The sequence below is a fragment of the Argentina silus genome (genome assembly GCF_951799395.1).
Source record: "Argentina silus genome assembly, chromosome: 19".
Lineage (NCBI taxonomy): Eukaryota > Metazoa > Chordata > Actinopteri > Argentiniformes > Argentinidae > Argentina > Argentina silus.
Window position 1 is genome coordinate 3,929,989 of NC_139673.1, and position 18,322 is coordinate 3,948,310.

At 43.2% G+C, this 18,322-nt stretch overlaps 3 protein-coding genes across 6 annotated transcripts in view; 1 reads left to right on the plus strand and 2 right to left on the minus strand.

Moving 5' to 3' along the window:
* LOC310819812 (BTB/POZ domain-containing protein 1-like) overlaps positions 1–3,625 on the minus strand; it is a 5,285-nt gene extending 1,660 nt beyond the window's left edge. Inside the window, exons 1-7 of one of the 2 annotated variants that reach the window (XM_083691207.1) lie at positions 3,044–3,625; positions 2,618–2,774; positions 2,207–2,312; positions 1,643–1,840; positions 1,167–1,296; positions 695–782; positions 429–575 (exon numbers count right to left, since the gene is read on the minus strand). In XM_083691207.1, the coding sequence (XP_083547333.1) occupies positions 429–575; positions 695–782; positions 1,167–1,296; positions 1,643–1,840; positions 2,207–2,312; positions 2,618–2,774; positions 3,044–3,462 (1,245 nt within the window). In that variant the 5' untranslated portion in view covers positions 3,463–3,625. Of the gene's footprint in view, positions 1–428; positions 576–694; positions 783–1,166; positions 1,360–1,642; positions 1,841–2,206; positions 2,313–2,617; positions 2,775–3,043 lie in introns of both variants that reach the window. The other variant, XM_083691206.1, reaches the window with a different exon arrangement.
* A 510-nt stretch (positions 3,626–4,135) lies between these two features.
* Positions 4,136–10,934, plus strand: LOC310819627 (transmembrane 6 superfamily member 1-like). The gene is made up of 10 exons (XM_083690944.1): positions 4,136–4,406; positions 4,641–4,744; positions 5,193–5,290; positions 5,430–5,533; positions 6,205–6,287; positions 7,136–7,254; positions 7,447–7,551; positions 7,663–7,755; positions 8,034–8,153; positions 10,194–10,934. The coding sequence occupies exons 1-10, from the start codon at positions 4,315–4,317 to the stop codon at positions 10,395–10,397; spliced, it is 1,122 nt and encodes a 373-aa protein (XP_083547070.1). The 5' UTR covers positions 4,136–4,314; the 3' UTR covers positions 10,398–10,934.
* Positions 10,935–11,059: 125 nt separating this feature from the next.
* On the minus strand, positions 11,060–17,923 carry hdgfl3 (HDGF like 3). Of its 3 annotated transcripts, none has more exons than XM_083690946.1 (6): positions 17,488–17,923; positions 16,497–16,573; positions 16,016–16,154; positions 15,448–15,624; positions 13,486–13,628; positions 11,060–12,681 (listed from the first exon to the last, which is right to left on the minus strand). In XM_083690946.1, exons 1-6 carry the CDS (start codon positions 17,569–17,571, stop codon positions 12,648–12,650), a joined length of 654 nt encoding a protein of 217 aa, XP_083547072.1. In that variant the 5' UTR covers positions 17,572–17,923; the 3' UTR covers positions 11,060–12,647. The 3 variants fall into 3 exon arrangements, with proteins under 3 accessions (XP_083547072.1, XP_083547073.1, XP_083547071.1); XM_083690947.1 differs by having other exon boundaries at positions 13,497–13,631; XM_083690945.1 differs by having other exon boundaries at positions 13,486–13,631.
* Positions 17,924–18,322: the final 399 nt, after the last annotated feature.

The following is an 18,322-nucleotide window of genomic DNA, read 5'->3' on the forward strand; positions in this document are numbered from 1 at the left end:
GCCCTGATCCATTCAACGACATGCCTGACCAAAACCAAACTGTACACTTTCTAACAGCATTTCATTCAATGCATGTCTAATCATCAAACATGCTGTTTATTTTGCGTGGTGAGCTGCTGTAGTATCAGAGGCATTACATTTACATTTAGGACATTTAGCAGATGCCTTTATCCAAAGCGACTTACAACAAATATATACGCCATTTAGCTGACAACAAATACATTTGTTTAAGTAATCAATCATCTATCCATTAGTCATCATAAGAAAAAGTAATCAATGCTCGGACCAGGGGCCATTGGCAGTCACAATGCTCGAAGAAGGAAAAATTACTTTTTTTTAACAAAAGCATCTTGCTTGAGCATTGCAGTCAAAGCTAGATACATTTGACATGAACGTATACTGTAAAATACTCCTAGGTGGAAACTTACCTTTAAAGTAGCGCAAGCAGTGTAGCTAACATTGGGTAAAATCTCCACGGGCTCCTTGAACATGACTCTGAATGTGTTTGCAGTTCCGTCACAACTAAAGCCTGTGTCGTTCTGTCCAAGCGTTATGCTTTTGTCACTCTCTATGATCTACAAAAAAAACCCAGAACAATCAAGTTTTTACAAACACTAAAACATCTTGGGTACATTTTCAATACTAATTTCAACCAAGAGAAAATACATTCCAGTCGTAGAACACGTGTATATACCTGTATGTTGACCTGATAATCTGTGGGTCCGTGTATCGAACCATATAGTCCAAACCCCACTATTGATATTCTTCTATTTACATTGAATCTATGAAAACAAAAATGCAAGAGACTCTATTAGAAACACCAACATAGCCACTGAAACACCACAAGTGCACTAGCATCCCTGTAGCATCCCTGTAGCATCCCTGTAGCATCCCTGTAGCATCCCTGTAGCATCCCTCTAGCATCCCTGTAGCATCCCTGTAGCATCCCTGTAGCATAACTAAGCATTTGTAGCTTTTGTAGCATTTGTTAATTCTGTGAGAGCAAAGCGTAAACTAAGGAAGTGTGTCGTGTTTGTAGTTTTATCATGTGTGTTCTATTTTCCTTCCTCAAAATAACATTTGCAAGCTTTACACACAGGTGCACATCCAGGTGTAGCTCTGAGCCCCGCCCCCATGGCGAGGGGGGACTGGTAATACAAGCTCACCTAATTCTGTCACTGGTACCACTGTATCCCCAGCGACTTTCAACCTGCTGGAACCTATTAATGCAGCATTCCTTTCCCCTGAGACAACACCGTGGCCTGTCAATGTAGTCTACCCGCGGTTTGGGGTTTACTGTAAAGTGTAAAAACAGATTTACCACCTCCCGATCGAACAATATTCCAGACTGGGCAGGCCCTGTTGCACAAGAAAGAATATCAAACTGGTTTCTATGGTTGGGTTCTTTGTACACACAGAACACATGAAAGCATACATAACATGTTTGATATAAACTGTAAACACAGAATGTATATTTTTAAGTATGAGCTTTATGAAAGTTTACGCATTTACATGCAATCGTATTATTTACAGTCTAGCATCTGTTTTCATAGATTATGTTGCTGTGTGTTGTTGTGTGGCTGTGTGTTGTTGTGTTGCTGTGTGTTGTTGTGTGTTGTGTTTCTCAGACAGCCATGCTCACCTGCAGCAAACTCCTCTACTGTCATCAATGGGAAGCGGATGAGGGTGAGGGCTTTGCCCAGAACTCTCTGTTTGTTCTCCGAGGTCAGGGGAAGCTGTTGTCTGTAACACTCAGCGTCCGCCCAGCGCACCACCGCCCCGAACAGACGGTTCTCCCGGATCCCAAGAGTATCTCTCTCCAGTACCGCACACAGGGTGTCTGCACGCACAGACACACACAGTCATCAGATGTCCCTGAACGTCCTTGCATTTTGACTCACCATGAGCTGACATTTCTTGTGACTGACCCCCCCAAAAAAACAACAACAACTGTGTTTCTAGGCAGGATCTAAAAGCCGAAGTGAATCACCTGACCCACCATTTGGGGAACATTGCATTAGGCTAACCAACACAATCAAACCATGACTACTATATCTACTACCTGTATTTATGTTTACAAAGGCTGGGCTGGGCTGCCCGTTACTCAGCATTTTAAAACAATGGCGTTCACCCAGCGATAAAACCCCAAACCCATCCTGCCTAGACACAGCATGCAGCCTAGCGTGTAGAGGGGCATGCCCCGTACCTAGGTCAATGTCAGTGAAGCCTTCCGCGTTGATGGCGTCAGCAGTGCTTTTGTCAATGGTGTCCAGGCAGAGGCTAGCCAGCTGCGGCTCGTCAAACAGCCTGGCCTGCAAGGAAGAGGACAGGTCAGAACAGGACCGAGCAGCAGGTCGCCTGGTCAACCGCTGTATTGAACGATATTGATGCTGGGGATTTCCATTTGACGAAGCATTCCTTGTTTACTCAACTGTAAGAAACCAGGTATGCCGTGAAACGAGATAGCCTTGTTACGAAACGAGATAGCCATGTTACGAAACGAGATAGCCTTGTTACGAAACGAGATCATTTGGGTATTTCCAAACGTTGTGTGTTTTATGCTAACGCTGTTCTCCACTGTTGGAGTTGGGCCTAGCTGCTGGTTCTCTGGTAGTACCTGAGTGAGGAGCATGAATGCGTTGTCGGCTCTGAGGTGTTTGGTGAGGAACTCCACACACTGGGCCTCCAGGGCAGGGACGGCATACTTCTTAGCCGTGTACAGAGTGGTCATTACCGTCTCCGGACCAATGTGCACCTCGTCAGAGTACAGGAACCTGCACACACATACACAAAATATGTTTTTCATTAAATAATTCATATAATTTCTTCTTACTGACATACATTTTAAGGCAAGACAGAACTAACAGCCTGACACAAAACTCCGTGGCAAGACAGGACTGATATGTTTGGGATTGACAAGGGCCTCATTTTAATCAATTCACACATGCAACTGAATTGTGGTGTGTGTGTGTGTGTTTGAATAATTCTGACGAACAAACACTTCTGTATAGCAAAACCACGCATGATGTGTATGCTGGTTCACCTTAGCAGAGCTAGGAAGGCAGCGGGTTCCACATCTGGCAACTCTATCTCGGCCGAGGTGGTAGCCATTCCCCCGTTGAACATGGCGTCAAACACAGCACTACCGGCGGCGAGAACGAATTTGTGCGCTGGTATCCTCTGCGCCAGTCTACCTTTACCTACGATAAACCTAACGTCGCTGAGCAGTTCGTTGTTGAAGAGAAAGGCAAAGCGCTCTTTCACGGAACTCTTCGTAGCTTGCCAGTTGTACATGGGCTCCCGGTGAAGGCCCCCCGACGGGGGAGAAATCGGTGGGGCTGCGGCGGCGATAGGCGCATTCGAAGCCGCTCCGGCGTTCCTTCCACCTCCAGAATGAGCGAAATTGGACGCTTGTCCTTCAAGATTGCACGGAGCTCCTCCACCACCACCCCCTGTCGCCATTGTGTAGATACCGTTATGGTTACTCTATCGACGTCTATAACCGACAATGGTGAAACATGTCAAATGTACATGTTTGCGGTCAAATGTACGAGTTTTTTTACCGGAGAATGGGCCGTCATTTGTTCCGTTGTTTACTTGCTCGCTTGCGCTCCAGAAATGACGCATACTTCCGCGGTTTACGTCTTCCTGTTATGCCCACTGGGTGTTTTCCAGCTGCCCACTAGGGGGCAGTGTTACACATCGATCAATCACACGTTGCTGAACTAATTGATTTAGATTGATTCAATAATAATGCAAGTAGCTTACGCACGCTAAGGCATTTTTAAATGGATTAGTGACGTATAACTTTACTTTGAAATACCCTATCATAAGAAGCCTCACCCCATCGGTGGAGTTATTCTGTGGGCTGTCAAACAAGTAGACTACAATTAAGAGGCTCATTTGGTCTGTTTCTGTTTTGTGACTGCCATATTGTTGGACAATGACTATAACCATATTGAAGGACAATAACTAACTGCCATATTGTTGTAAGGTCGTGTCATAACCATTCACTTACTGGCGCAGAAACGCAAGTGTGTGTGTGTGTGTGTGTGTGTGTGTGTGTGTGTGTGTGTGTGTGTGTGCGTGCGTGTGTGTGTGTGCGCGTGCGTGCGTGAGTGCGTTTGTCGTCGCTGCACGCAAGAAGCCTTTACGTTTGTGCGTGATTTGTGCGATTGAATTACGCAGGATTCTGAATGTGGCAATGTTTTACAATTTACAACTTTGTTCATCAGGTTGAATTAAGAGCTTTATTATTTACATTAATGCGCGCATGCTACATTGGAGTGATCAGTCTGGAGTGATCAGTCTGCAATGAGCGCGTCGGCTGGGACGGGAGTGTTTGTCCTGTCCTTGATGTCCATACCCATCTCCTTTACATTCAACTATCTGATTAACACGAATAGGTGAGAACATATGGGGTTTGTCATTAGTGCACAGACTACCTTTTTCTCTCTTTTTTTCTATGCGTTTTGTATAATGTAATACAACCTATGATGACATGTGTATGCCATTTGTGTCGCCTATATCCACATGGTTTGATCAAAAGTTTAATAAGTTCGTTTCATTGTAGGCTATAATTCAAAAACTTAATTTAAAACCATGGCATTTCTGTTAATTCATTGACTTCTTATTTCTAGTCCTGAAGCAGTTGTGTTTGCTGGGTCCACAACTGTTCTTACCCTGGCAATATCAGCATGCTTTCTGTTAAAGAAAAAGGCACCTAAGGATCCTCTATTCTATGGTGAGAGTTTACATTCTTGTCTAATGCTTGTTATGTCTGCCAGGGCGTTTCATTCTGAGTACAGTATGTCATCTCAGGCTGTCTGAGTTTTCTGAGTACAGGATATTTTTGGGGCAATTCAATATGTGCCTACATATATATATATATATATACACACATATACATATACATATATCCCTATATATATGCAATCTTGTCACTTTATTGTCACTTTTTGTCACTTCTATTACTTATTATTGAATTGTTGTTGCTGCTGTTGTTGACCGTGGAGCAAGTTCCCAAAAATGTGTACTTTCTCTATTACAACTGTATGCGATACAAGTGACAAATCAAATTTGATTTGATTTCTTTGTATGAATATAGATAGGATTATTGTTGTTCCATCTTGTGACCATGTAAAACATTAAGATCTCCATATTGTGATATTGTTGTCATCTGTGTTCTCCAGTCTATGCAGTGCATGCCTTCCTGAGTGTCCTGAACCTGATCATTGGGCTGGAACAGGACAGCATCATCGATGGCTTCATGACCTTCTACCTCAAGAACGCAAGTAGCCTTTAACACCCCTTCAATTGAGGAACGATTGTTCTCTCAATACTGTGTTCTTTAAGCAAAGGTTCGTCCAAGTTTAAGGTTAATCCTTTTACAGTGTTATATATCACATGTTTGATCGTCTGCTTTCCAGGCTGATCCCTATATCAACACAGCGCATGGTCACATGATCTCCTACTGGGATGGTTGCGTCCACTATCTCATGTACCTGCTCATGGTCACCGCGATAACCTGGGGGTAAGGGCTGTCTATCAGCATTTTAGTCCTTTAGTCACCTCTGCTTGAATGATTGGGGCGACAGCTTAACCAGGTTTCTGGGTTGAGACTGAAAGGAGACTGTTGTGCTGTCAGAAAACTGAGCTTCCACTCTGTTTTACACTGCAAACATAGATCCAAATTCAGAATCCAGCAGAATCAAGCCCAGTTGTTGGTTTGGATTCAACTGGGAGCCCCGGTGTGTGTCACTATAGCCCTGTTTACACAGAGGCATGTCCCGGTAATTTACTGGTAATTTACCGTTACTGTTGTCTGTGTAAACTGACCTGGGGTAGGGCAAATCTTGCTAAATCTTTTACCTGTGGCAGACCTAGTCATGGCCCCGGTAAAACTCCAATTAGGGGTCTGTGTAAATGGGGCAGGGGTTGGACAAAAAATACAAACAATTTTACCGTTATCTCTGTGGGAATTGGGCTTCTGTGTAACTCTCTTCTCCTCGATGACCAATAAACATCAACTATGGGATTAACTGCATGTCAACATCAGGCTTTTGGGTATTAGTGATAATAGTAACATCAGCTGCCATACTGTATGTCTGAGACGTTCTCTGTGTTGATGTATTAGTGTTGGCCTCAGTAGCAGGAATGTGTGTGTTATGATACAAGGGACAGTTGAGTGTTGTGTGTTTGCAGGGCGAGCTACAGGGCCATCGGCCTCTACTGGGTCGGCTCTTTTCTCATGCGTGTCATTGTCTACATTCCTGGGAATGTTGTGGGTAAGTATACTAGCAATTACCATGGATCAGTTTTAGATGGTTACTTCTTAGAGAGACGTGTAGAGACATGACTGATATTACTCTCCATGAATACATTGTGAAGACATAACAGATGGATATGTCACAAGGGGGGACGGTCTGGGTTGAGGAGGCAGCCTGAAGTAGAGACAAACAGAAACGCATTTCCATCGTTATCAGCTTATCGTCATCGTTATCAAAACCACAAACGGGTAAAACAAGGGGCACAGGAAGTGCTGCTGCAGGAAGCAGGCATCCATCTCAGTATCCATTTAGTTCCTGACCATGTGACCTGACCATGTGACCTGACCATGTGACCTGACCATGTGCTCTCACCAACGCTTTAACACGCTCTCTGCAAAACAGAATCCACTATGCCTCTGGACTGCATCACCCTCTGTGGGTGTGTGGGTGACACAGACACACACACACACACACACACACACACACACACACACACACACACACACACACACACACACACACACACACACACACACAATGCAATGACAGTATAATTTATAATTATTTAAAATTATTCTAATTTATAGTGTACATGCTCCATAGCCATTTCACAGCCTCTAGCCTCATAGCCACTGTTAATTAGTTAATATTTGCTTATATCTAGTTTTTTTATATTGTTTTTATGTCCCATGCACCAACCTCACCAAGTCAATTTCATGTATGTGCAAATATACTTGGCCAAATAAAAGAATTCAGATTCTGAACGATAGTGCTTACACCTGCCACAAAGTCACATTATTTCAGATGGAGGGCTTGGAAGCTAATAAGGAAGCTATTGAGATGCATTGTGACGTCCCTTGTTCCAGGGAAGTATGGAACCCAGCTGAGCCCCCTGTTCCTCATCCACATGGTCTATGTCCTGGTGTCTGTGTGGGCCTGCTTCCGCATCTTCAGTCAGCCTTCCACACTGGAAGCTCAGCCAATGGTGAGAGCCCAATCTAATGATCTATTGTATTACATACAGTAGGAATAAGACATGCTGTTACTGGTAGTTACTGTGGTACAATGCCCATGTAAGGTAAATGTTAAGTGTGGCCAGATCTTTCATTCTTAACCTGTGTACATTTAAAGACATTTCTGTTGTTGTTGTTGTTGTTCTCGTTGTTGTTTTGTCAAGAGTAACCAGGAGGCCCGGAAGAAGACATTAATGCAGAGACCTCTGGACCTCCTCTTCATCCTCTACTTCATCCCTGCAACGGCCTTCTGTGTCCTCAGAGGCCTGGTAAGAATCACTGAGAAGTTCAATCCTGTCACAAGAAGTCAAGGCATAAAGTTATCCATTGAAGAGAAAATGTGTGTGGTGTGAGAAATTACAAAAGTGTGTGTTTCTTAGGTAGCGTTGGACTGCCCTACTCAGTGGTGTCAGGAGTACACTCAGCAATATGAGCCTTACCTGAAAGACCCCTCCGCTTACCCTAAAATACAGGTACGGTGTCCACGGGGCACACAGGGTATCACCTGTGTAGCATGGTGTCGTGCTCCACATGTTGCTACATAGTCGTTTGGTAATGGCTTATTAATGAGTGTTAAAGGCATGTTTTCATAACTTAAAGATAGTCATAAATATTCAGCTCCATATGAATTAATTAGAAGCATAGGTACCATCTCATTGCATTGCAAAGACTACCAATGTTACACGCTCATTTCATGTGTGTGTGTGTGTGTGTGTGTGTGTGTGTGTGTGTGTGTGTGTGTGTGTTCCAGATGCTGGTGAACATGCTGTACTCCGGGCCCTACTACATCATCAGCCTGTATGGGCTGCTGGTGCCAGGGTGTGAGTGGATGCCAGACCTCACCCTGGTACACTCTGGGGCCGTCGCACAGGTGAGTGAAGCAACGAGGACTCCTGTAGGATCTCTGGAAGAGAATGGAGAAGGCATGCACTTTGAAGTACTACCGCTGCTTAAAATGTTGCTGCATTAACTCTGAGAGCATGCACACATTTTCCTTTATCTTACCAATATATTTTACAGTATATTGTAATATATTGTAATAATAATAATATATTATATGTAGTATAATATAATAATATAATATATGTGTAATATGTATATTATAATATATTGTAATAATATATTGTACACCTGTGAGATCTATCTATCTATCTATCTATCTATCTATCTATCTATCTATCTATCTATCTATCTATCTATCTATCCATCCATCCATCCATCCATCCATCTATCTATATGGACTGGACAGTTTTATAGGGTCTTTCCCTTTTCTGTGGGACATAGTGTCCTCTGATCTCTGATAGTGTCAAGTCCACTTGTGCTTTGACTCGTCCATCGTGGCAATCATCCAGACACTTGTGTCCCTGGAAGAGCAAGAGGCGACAATCTGCTGTAGATGTTTTCGCCATGCGTCAATGTGTGATATACTGGAGCGATCCCAGGAGTCAGTGAGGGAAAGTGAGGTTTCAGACAGAGGCTGTAAATGACTGTGGCTCTGCAGAGTACTCTTCACTCATCAGTATTCCTGTGGCCAGACTACACTGCACTGCAGAGGCCCTGAACAGAGCTATTAATACCTGGTTTCTAAGGTACTCTTTCTAACAAGGGCCCAGGGAGTGCTCTGTGTATGGTCAGTATTTTGATGCATCCCTTGGGGCTTATGTGATTGGGTACTGTACAGTAATGGCTGTCATGTTAGGTAACGGATTGCCCTACTGGCGATAGCAGTGATGACATGCGTACTGAAGCACCTCACATGAACCTCCTCTGGAGGTACACTCATTTCACTGAGTGAAGTTCGCTGGCTACACCTAAATAGACAAGAATATCCTGTCTGGCCAGCTTCTACAACAAGCCCCAACACAAATGAAGTCTGTAGCTTACTGCTCTGCGTGTAACCTGGAAAAGTAAAGACACAGAGGCATAGAAAGATGACCTACTACTGTATAACAATGATTTAGTTTAACTTTCATAACTACTACAGCTTTGCTAGAGGGCACCTCAGATCCCACCATCCCCTCCCCCCGGCGCTATAAAGCTTTTCTTTTAGTAAAGCTATTTTTAAACATAGTCATCATAAAGGCTTCAATATGAAATTCTACGGTAACGTACAAACACTAGCACATCTGCTGAGACGTTCAAAAATCTAAACAGCTGCAGGATCGGAAACCTGAGCGGTCCGAACCGCCAGAGAACCAGCCAGATCTCAATGTCGCTGCAGTGGTTGTTGCTTTTGTTGTAATGCCAGGCCTGAACCGTCACATCATACCCCGGGGAGACAAAAGCAGGGCTGACTTTAGACTAGGAGGAATGATGGTATTCTCTAAATGCCAGCTGCCCGGACAGTCTATAAATAGAGATACAAAGCCGGCCGCACGTTGCTCAATCAGCTAGTGTTGCTATGAGACAGACTCGTACGTCTTTTTCAGTGACTATCCACACCGTCACATGACAGGCTTGAGAAGCCACTTGCTAACACAGGGGGATACACACATCTGAAGAGATGAGAGTGACATGTCATCGGGCTCAGGGGCGTGTGACACGGTGTAGGGTTCATAGCACAGGTGTGAATGCTCAGAAACGGATACGTTGGACAGCAGCTTGCTAAGACATCCATCTGTTTCAGCATCTCTTGCAGTTGTCAACGTTGTAGAAGAGTCCTACTTATTTCTTAATTCACTCTTCTCTCTCCTCTCTCTCCCCCCTCTCTCTCTCTCTCTCCCCCCCTCTCTCTCTCCCTCCCTCTCTCTCTCTCCTCTCTCTCCCTCTCTCTCTCCCCCCTCTCTCTCTCCCCCCCCCTCTCTCTCTCTCCCTCCCTCTCTCTCTCCCCCCTCTCTCTCTCTCTCTCCCCCCCCCCCCTCTCTCTCTCTCTCTCTCCCTCCCTCTCTCTCTCTCCTCTCTCTCCTCTCAGGCCCAGTTCTCCCATATGGGTGCGTCTCTCCACACACGCACCCCCTTCTCCTTCAGAGTCCCTGCTGACAGCCAGTCTGTGTTCCTGCTTGTCAATGCCCTGTACGCTCTGGTGCCCCAGGCTCTGTGCTACCGCTGTGTCACCAACCCTGCCTTTTTCCTCAGGCCCCAGCCTGACAAGAAGACTAGCCGACTAACCGACTAAGTCCCTAACCCCGCACAGGAGGCTAACATACAGATATAGTACAGAATATGAAGTTAATTTGGGATAAGTTAGGCTATTCTATTCTATGTTTGGCTAGTCGACCTTGTGGAACGTGAAGACAGCCACCAGGCTTCCCCCGCCCAGTGTTACAACATTCCTGTTCACTCAAAGGAAACCTGATACCTTCTCTCCTTGTATCTGTTTGTCAAGGGTGTCTTAGTGAGATCATCGTTCTTTTCATTCTTGCAGGACCATTGTCATTTCTGTTCTGGATTTCTGTTTTCAACAAACAGATTTGCAGATTTACTTACTTGCATTTTAAATCAATTTTAAAATCAGGATTAATCCATGTCATAAAATGCTAAAGTGATAAAGCTTTAATGTGATAAGAGATGTTTACTTTGTACATTGAATAGTAGACTGTTAGGAGCAGTTTACTGGACGCATCAGTAATATTTGCGTAGTTGTGTAAGGTTTATACTGTATAAACACTTCTAAAGTGTAAAAAACGTAATTAAACTAGTTTTTTTTTATGAATGTTGTGTAATTTTTGAGAGAGTGGTAATGGCAAAAGTGTGTCCAAAGATACAATGTTTGCAAACTCTTTTCGTGCATTCCAATGAGTTTATTCTGTAAAAGTCTTGTCAATAAACAGCAAAAAACAGTTTACATTAAACTACAAACCTTGAAAATGTAAAATGTTCCAATTACAAGCTTAACATAGATTGAAAGGTAACAAAAATAAAAATGTATGAGTTTACATTTCACACAGTGTTTTAACCAACTATCATCAAAAATAAATAGAGTATATTTCATACTGTAAAGACAGAAAAAGAACAGCAAAGGCAACACGTATACTGTTAATAAAGTGTGGTTTGTTTTGAAGGATTAGGAATACTACAAACAGAATAAACAGAAAAAACAGAATACTACAAACTCCAGCATGCTAGATGCCAGCTTTGCACTAAATACTTTAACCTCAGGATGAAATGAATAAATAAAAGCGTTCTCCTCGGAGAGAGCTGCTTTCAAACACGGTTGTGTTAAGTATATATTTTATTTTTTTCATAACGGTCTGCTGGACTACTGTGGAAGAAGTATGGATGGAAAAAACTGCAGGTAATTGGAAACCTTCGTAAAAGAACAGAGTTTGTGTACGACAGTTGAGCATGCCACTATAAAAAGCTAAATAACCCATTCCAAAGACACACTGAAAACAAATCACTTTTCCATAAAAAGATTAACTGACGCCTAGAGCGGTCCAGTAGAATAGTGGTCCTATATTCTACAGTGAAAGTAAAATATATCGATAATAGAGATAATATTGAGTTACAATGTGTAGCTCGGCTTGTGCACGACACTTCAGACATTTATCTACGAATTTCCATTCATCTTTTTCAGGTTACATAAAAGAGTAACATATAGTGAGCGACATGGAGAATGTTTGACAGACAGTTATCCCGTGAGGACGTCCCTCCCCTTTTACCAATGTATAAGAAAAGCAATGAAATTCCAAGCTACAACTAGAATGAATCAGGACACTGCAATAACCGGCATGTACCACATTGTGGATCGTAGAGAGTATACTGTATATTTGTGAAAGCCTCATCAAACGTAACGTGTTAACTTGTGGTGACTTTAATGTTATCATTGATGGATCTGATCAGATCCATGCAACAGGATCAAATATAAATACCGATTCATGGTTATTTTACACTGCGTTTGGTTATGAAGAATTGCCTTGAAGACTACAGAGATACAAGTGTGTTTGTGATTTTGAGACTAGCTGGGGCAGGTTTCCCAAAGGCTTCGTAGCTTAAATACCGCTTTGTTTATCCCGACGACCCAGCTGGGAAGCCGCAAGAGAGAGGAACGATTGTAAAAACAATGTTTTGGAAGTCAATTGTGTGTGTGTGTGAACTAACGAAATTCACTAAATGAAGAACTTAGCTGGTCCATGAGAGGCATGGGCGTGGACTGTCAAAAGAGATAGAGTACTATTTCAGCTACAGAAGCTTTGGAGAAACTCACCCCTGAGTGGACAGAGGGATCGAGTGACATGGTAGATGTGTTACTTTATAGACAGAGATGAGAGGCAGACCAGAGACAAAGACGTGTACATCTATGACCGGGCGAATGGGCCCATACTGTTAGTGGTAGCATGAAGACAGTGAAGACGATGTGGCGTCAGTGGGAGTTAAACCATTCAAATATCACAGCCACAATGAAAGACTTCCCTCGCAATCCCCCTCAACACCTAGTGTTCTTCTCTGAGCAACTGGTTCTGAAAGAGATTACACAAACAAAACAATTAGCCAACAGTTCCTTCAAAGAAAACGTCATCAGTTTAAATTAATCAATAGGTCCAGGGTTTCAGTTTCAGCCATATCTGATGAGGGCAGTCATGGTGGTAATTAGGATAGGATAGAGTACATTCATTAAGAGTAATTACACCCTTAATTACACACATCTGGTGTAAAAACTAGCAAATACAATTTCCCAAATGTGCAACCACTAGGGAATAATTGCTTATCATTTTGCATGATTTCACATCAGGGTTAGTTTTTAAAGCATTTATAAGTGCATTTATAAAGCATTAATAACTAGCTCCTAATTGCAAGCTCCCTATTTGGCAAGCACCAAGTGAATATCGAACAATCTAAACTAATGAGTTATAACTGTTTGTAAATTATGAATAATAAACTGGTTATAAGTGATTTATTAACTAATTATAAACCATTTATAAACCCTTTACAAATGTGACCTTAATGTAAAGTGTTACACTTCAGCTGCAGTTTTTAGTATGACGAAAAAGGGATGAGGTCAAGACACTTGTTAAGCTATTAAGTGCCCCCTGGTGGTGAAGCCTGCATATTGAATATTTTGGCCCTTTCTCAATTGTTGGAAACTCCATTCCTTGCGTCCTCCAATGCTTTTTATTATAATCACCCTTCATTATTGAAAATAACAGGAGGAAACGTGTAAAAAAAATACATAGGCTGCTTAGTAATCTAGGACCTTCAGCTGATGTAATCAATATTGTTGGTTTAGCTAATATATAAATAAAATAAAATGCATGTGTGAGTACCTAGAGCCCACCTTGCTGTCTGCTGTGTTCTGGATGATGTCATTATCAGGGTCTCCTCCCTCTGAGCCACTCTTCTGGTCCTCATCCTTCCCCCCCTTCTCCAGATCCTCCTCCACCGACGAGATCCTCGACAGTTTGGACGACTTCTGGGACAAAACACACACGCGCACACGCACACACGCGCGCACACCACATCAGGACTCATGGGAATCATGTCATAGTCATGTGCTTACAGCGAGCGGACAGTCCCAGTGAAAAATACTGTAATGTAGGCAGGGGAGGCTGGTGGAGGTAGAAATCGGAGGACGGGCTCATTGTAATGCATGGAACGCAATAAGGAATGGTATAAAACACACATGTTCATTTCTCCTTCCAGTCCATGCATTACTATGAGCCCATACCATTCCTCATTCCATGCATTACAATGAGCCCATCCTCCGATTTCAACCTCCACCGGCCTCCCCTGACTGTAGGCTATGTGAGAATGATTGGATTTTGATAAGATCTCAAAGTGTAGCGCAAACATCCATTATGGGACCGGAAAACAAAAAAACCCTAATCGAATACAGACTACAGATAATATAGGCTTGATGTCCTCCCCATATACATCCAAAAAGGAAGCTTAATCTTCTTCAACAGATGCAGTTGATAATGTTTTAACCAACGCATGGTCTTTCTCAAGTTCTACAACAGCATTATCTGCTAAGATCTGGGGTCAGTTTCACAAAGCTTCTTAGCTAAAGTAGTACTTTATCTCTTCTGAAGATCTAGACCCTCTTGTCTCCTAGACCAGGAAAGCTCTTCATTTAACGATTGACCTACAAACATGGATTTTCACAATTGTTACAAGTACTTTTGTACAACTTTTGTACTTTAGTTCAAGCACTACTTAAGTTAAAACGCTTTTGGGAAACTGACCCCTAATCTGGTTCAGATAGAATCTAGTTGTCACTCTAGCACTACAACAGAAGCCTTATTTAAAGGTTGATGCGAAGTTGGATCCTTGGGATGACCCTACCCTAAACCCTAACCCTATCCCTTATCCTAACCTTAATCCTAACCCTTACCTTAACCCTAATCCTAACCATAACACTTACCTAACCCTAACCTTAACCATAACCCTAACCCTAACCCACTTACCTAACCCTAACCTTAAACATAATACCTTTACCTAACCATAACCCTTACCTAACCCTAACCCTAAGCAGTTTTCCCAATTAGCCTTTACCATGATGTAAGCCTGCTCTAGCAGCAGTTGTGTGTGACCTTGTGGCTCACAGTAAAAAGCATAGCGTAGCCATTTGAGGGTGTAAAGCAAGTAAAAATGATAATCTCTGCAATACTACTGTACAAACAGTTAACCTAGTATTCCAATTTGGGGAGCTGGGGTCTGCCAGAGCGCTACATTCCATCGGATGTAGCCTATGTGCCCCGAGTAATGGAGCTCAGTTGCTAAGCAACAGTGGTTGCTAAGCGAGGGCTGGGTAGAGGGGGCTGTGGGTGACTTTTTCAACCCGCTTCCATCTACAATGAGCTGGAGCTACCTATCTACCACAACCAGCACATTCACAGCCACATCTGGGTTTTATCTAGCCTGTGTTTTTTTAGGTCACTTAAGATGAAGGAGAGGATATGGAGGGAGAGGTACAGTATGCACCATTGTCAGTTCTGAATGCACCCTTAAAGAGGATATCAATAACAATATAAGCCTTATTTACTGCATTACCTTGTTGGTCATACTCTCATATAAAAAATATAACGTAATAACTGGCCCGTGACAAATCTTTCTACTTAGAGCTGTCAACTGGATGACTCCACCGCATGTTAGTGTACCAGGATAGGATGAAGCCGGATGAAGCCGCCCCCAGACACTGACCTAAGGTCAGTTGTGTGTCAAACCCCTCTAAAGGTTAAGGTCAGCGCCGAGGGAGGGTAAGCTGATCCCGGATCTGTGCCAAGTACCTTTGAGGAGGCGGTCTTTTTCCTTTTGGATCCAGCCTTGTCTCCCTTCAGTTTGCCTTTGTCATCTTCCTCCTCTATGAGGTCTCCCTCCTCTCCCTCTCCCTCGCCCTCGCTGCTGCCGTCCGCTGCGTTGCAGCCCTCTCCCTCCGTCTCCGATGAGCTCTGCTGCTGGATGGCCTGTGTGTACGTTGATTCATTAATTCATTAGCCAGACTACAGCACACACAGTAGACACAGACTGTCCTAGCCTTAGCAACCTCAGACTCCCGACTTAAGCAGCCTTCTCAGCTGAAGAGTTGAGAGTTAGAATGCCAATCATAAATCATATCCCTGTTATTAGGATAATGAGATAATGAGAACTATGGTACTACTGAACTACTGTGATCTCTAGTCTTGGCAACAGTCTGTTTCTGCTTTGGACAACTCCTATATCATTGCTGTGTCTTGCAGCTTGGCACGGTAACAAGGTAGCGTTGTTGAACGCAGAAACAGTCTGGTGTCTGGGCCAGTGGCCTGCCAGGAGTTTTCCCTCTCAAGTGTAGGAAGTCAAAACGGGTTCAGGGATGACCTGATAGCCGGTGAACTTGACTCCCGGGTTGTTCTCGATCTCCCACAACCCCTCGTTGAAGCCTTTCCTCTTGTTGGACTTGCCAAACTTGTCTTTGTACTCCTTGTAGGGTAGAAGATCCTTAGTGCCAAGGAATGCACTACAGTGGGAGCGGGAGACACAGAGGTGAGGCCACAACCGTACAACAACAAACAACCTGTTTGTAGTAGTCAGAAATGAATTGTTATTGTTTTCCAAAGTGGGTATACTGTTCATGAATGTCTGAATATGCTAGCCATCACACACTATATACATGCTTGCTATGACCCAGCAGTGGCAACAGCACTGAGCCTATAATGCAATACAATATGGAAAGAGTCTTTTGAAAATACAGAGAAATTGAATAGCTTAGCTCAAAATGACCTTATTCAGTTGTAATAAGGTGGTAATGCAAACCAACCACCTTGGATGGCCTTGGGACAGCAGAGCAAAGCATACATACGTTTCATGTGTCCCGAAGAAGAAGATGGGATATTTATTAGCAGGTGGCTTCACTGCTCCTTCTGGAAGCTCATCAATCTAATGGAGAGAGAGAGAAGAGAGAGAGAGAGAGAAAGAGAGAGAGAGAGGGAGACTGGTTGAAAAGGCTGTGATGGAAAGCACATAGAGCATGGAGTAAACTCAAGTTAGACACATCTCCTCCTGAAGATGAGTTAGCCAGAACCCCAGAACCAGCCTACTTGAATGTAAACTGTTTAGGCACGTGAGCAATATTGATGTTGACATCCACCAGCAGCAATGCTTCCAAGCTGCATGCAGCCTCCAAATATAACCCATAAAGAGAAACAACATATCAAATGCTATTGGCCTCTTGATACAATGCTGCAACATGGTGTAACAACAACGTGCGTGCAACAGTGTAATGCATGATGATTCCATTCATGGTTCTCATTCGCGAATCTCATTCGTGGGTTCGCTCGGTTACCTGAGGTCAAGTCAATCCAGCAGTGGAAAATGTCTAATACTACTCAAATGAAGGCGGGCTGCTACAAGCTAATTGCACTAGCTACATAACTGGAACTCAAGTATGCTAATTCTGTGCAATGTATTTTTTTTTCTAATGCGAACCAATGTGTAGAAATCATTTCACACTTTGAAATTGTGAGTCGTCGCTGGCATAAAACAAACTACAGCGCCATTTATCCTTCCAATTTCCTGAGTAACACGAGTCAAATGAGCCGAATATTGTTGGTATGATAAACTGAGTCTTGTGCTTAGCACGCTGACTTCTGGTTAAAAGCGAAATGCAATTGCTAATATCACCAAGGTCAGTGCACAGTGATGAACTATGGCAAAAACGCTGCGAAAGACGATGAAGCAGAGTCTAGGGAAGACGGAGGCAAGCACCATAGCATCTGTCCCAAAGCATCGGCTGTATTGTCTCAGGCAACCCCGCCTCCCTTCTTTTCAGCTCGGCTGCATCACATACTCACCCTCGCTGGCCAGTGTGGGTATCCCTTCATTTTTGCAAAAACCAAATCTCCTGCCTTGTACTCCCGCGGCCGTGGGCGAGCCATTGTGACCGTAGATACTCCAATGTAAGCTTTGATTCTGGTGTTTTAGTCTCCCTCGGCCCTCAACACAGAGGGAAATTGTCGACCATCAATGTTTTGATAGCAAGACTGCAGTTTACACGGAAATAAATAATTAAAGCAAGGCACAGGCCTGGAAACGGTGCCTTCCTTTCACGCGCAAAAATGTGTGTAGACGGTAGCAAGAATACGTACAAAACCTAAATCCCAACGTCTCGAGGTGTCACTCCTTATATTATGCCACTGTGCAAATAAAATAAATTAAAAAATGACATAAATGTGGATTTATTAATTTGAAACCGAGAACGATTTCATAGACTGCTGATGGACTCTTATTTAAAAGTATTCATCAAATCTGACATTTTTTGTAACCCATTCACGACCTGCTGTCAGGCCTGTACGGAGGGGTGCTCCTGGGCCAGAAGAGGTCCGCTAAATAGTCCAAAAATAATGTCGAGAATTTACCTCATTGGACAGAAAGGGACACACCTCCCTATGCTCATGAGAATTATTTTGCCAAAGTTTGTTAGCCTAAAACTTAAAAAAAAAAGTATTTTGACAAAGCATACAATTTAGAGAAACAATTAGCAACTAAACTGCCATAGCGTAGCCTACGATCAATTACACAACAAATATCACATCAGATCATCTGCTAAATAGCTGAGGCTGTCTGATGCAACCAAAGGAAACAACCTTCCATACAAATACCTTAATATTAACTCAACTTAAAGTTGAC

Coding starts and splice junctions, on each gene's coding strand:
- hdgfl3 (XM_083690945.1), bottom strand. CDS start 17,571: ATGGCTCGCCCACGGCCGCGGGAGTACAAGGCAGGAGATTTGGTTTTT. Junction 15,625..16,015: donor TCAAGTTCACCGGCTATCAG/GTCATCCCTGAA, acceptor ACGTACACACAG/GCCATCCAGCAGCAGAGCTC. Junction 12,682..13,485: donor GACAGCAAGGTGGGCTCTAG/GTACTCACACAT, acceptor AATCTCTTTCAG/AACCAGTTGCTCAGAGAAGA.
- LOC310819627 (XM_083690944.1), top strand. CDS start 4,315: ATGAGCGCGTCGGCTGGGACGGGAGTGTTTGTCCTGTCCTTGATGTCC. Junction 7,255..7,446: donor CACTGGAAGCTCAGCCAATG/GTGAGAGCCCAA, acceptor TGTTTTGTCAAG/AGTAACCAGGAGGCCCGGAA. Junction 7,552..7,662: donor TCTGTGTCCTCAGAGGCCTG/GTAAGAATCACT, acceptor TGTGTTTCTTAG/GTAGCGTTGGACTGCCCTAC.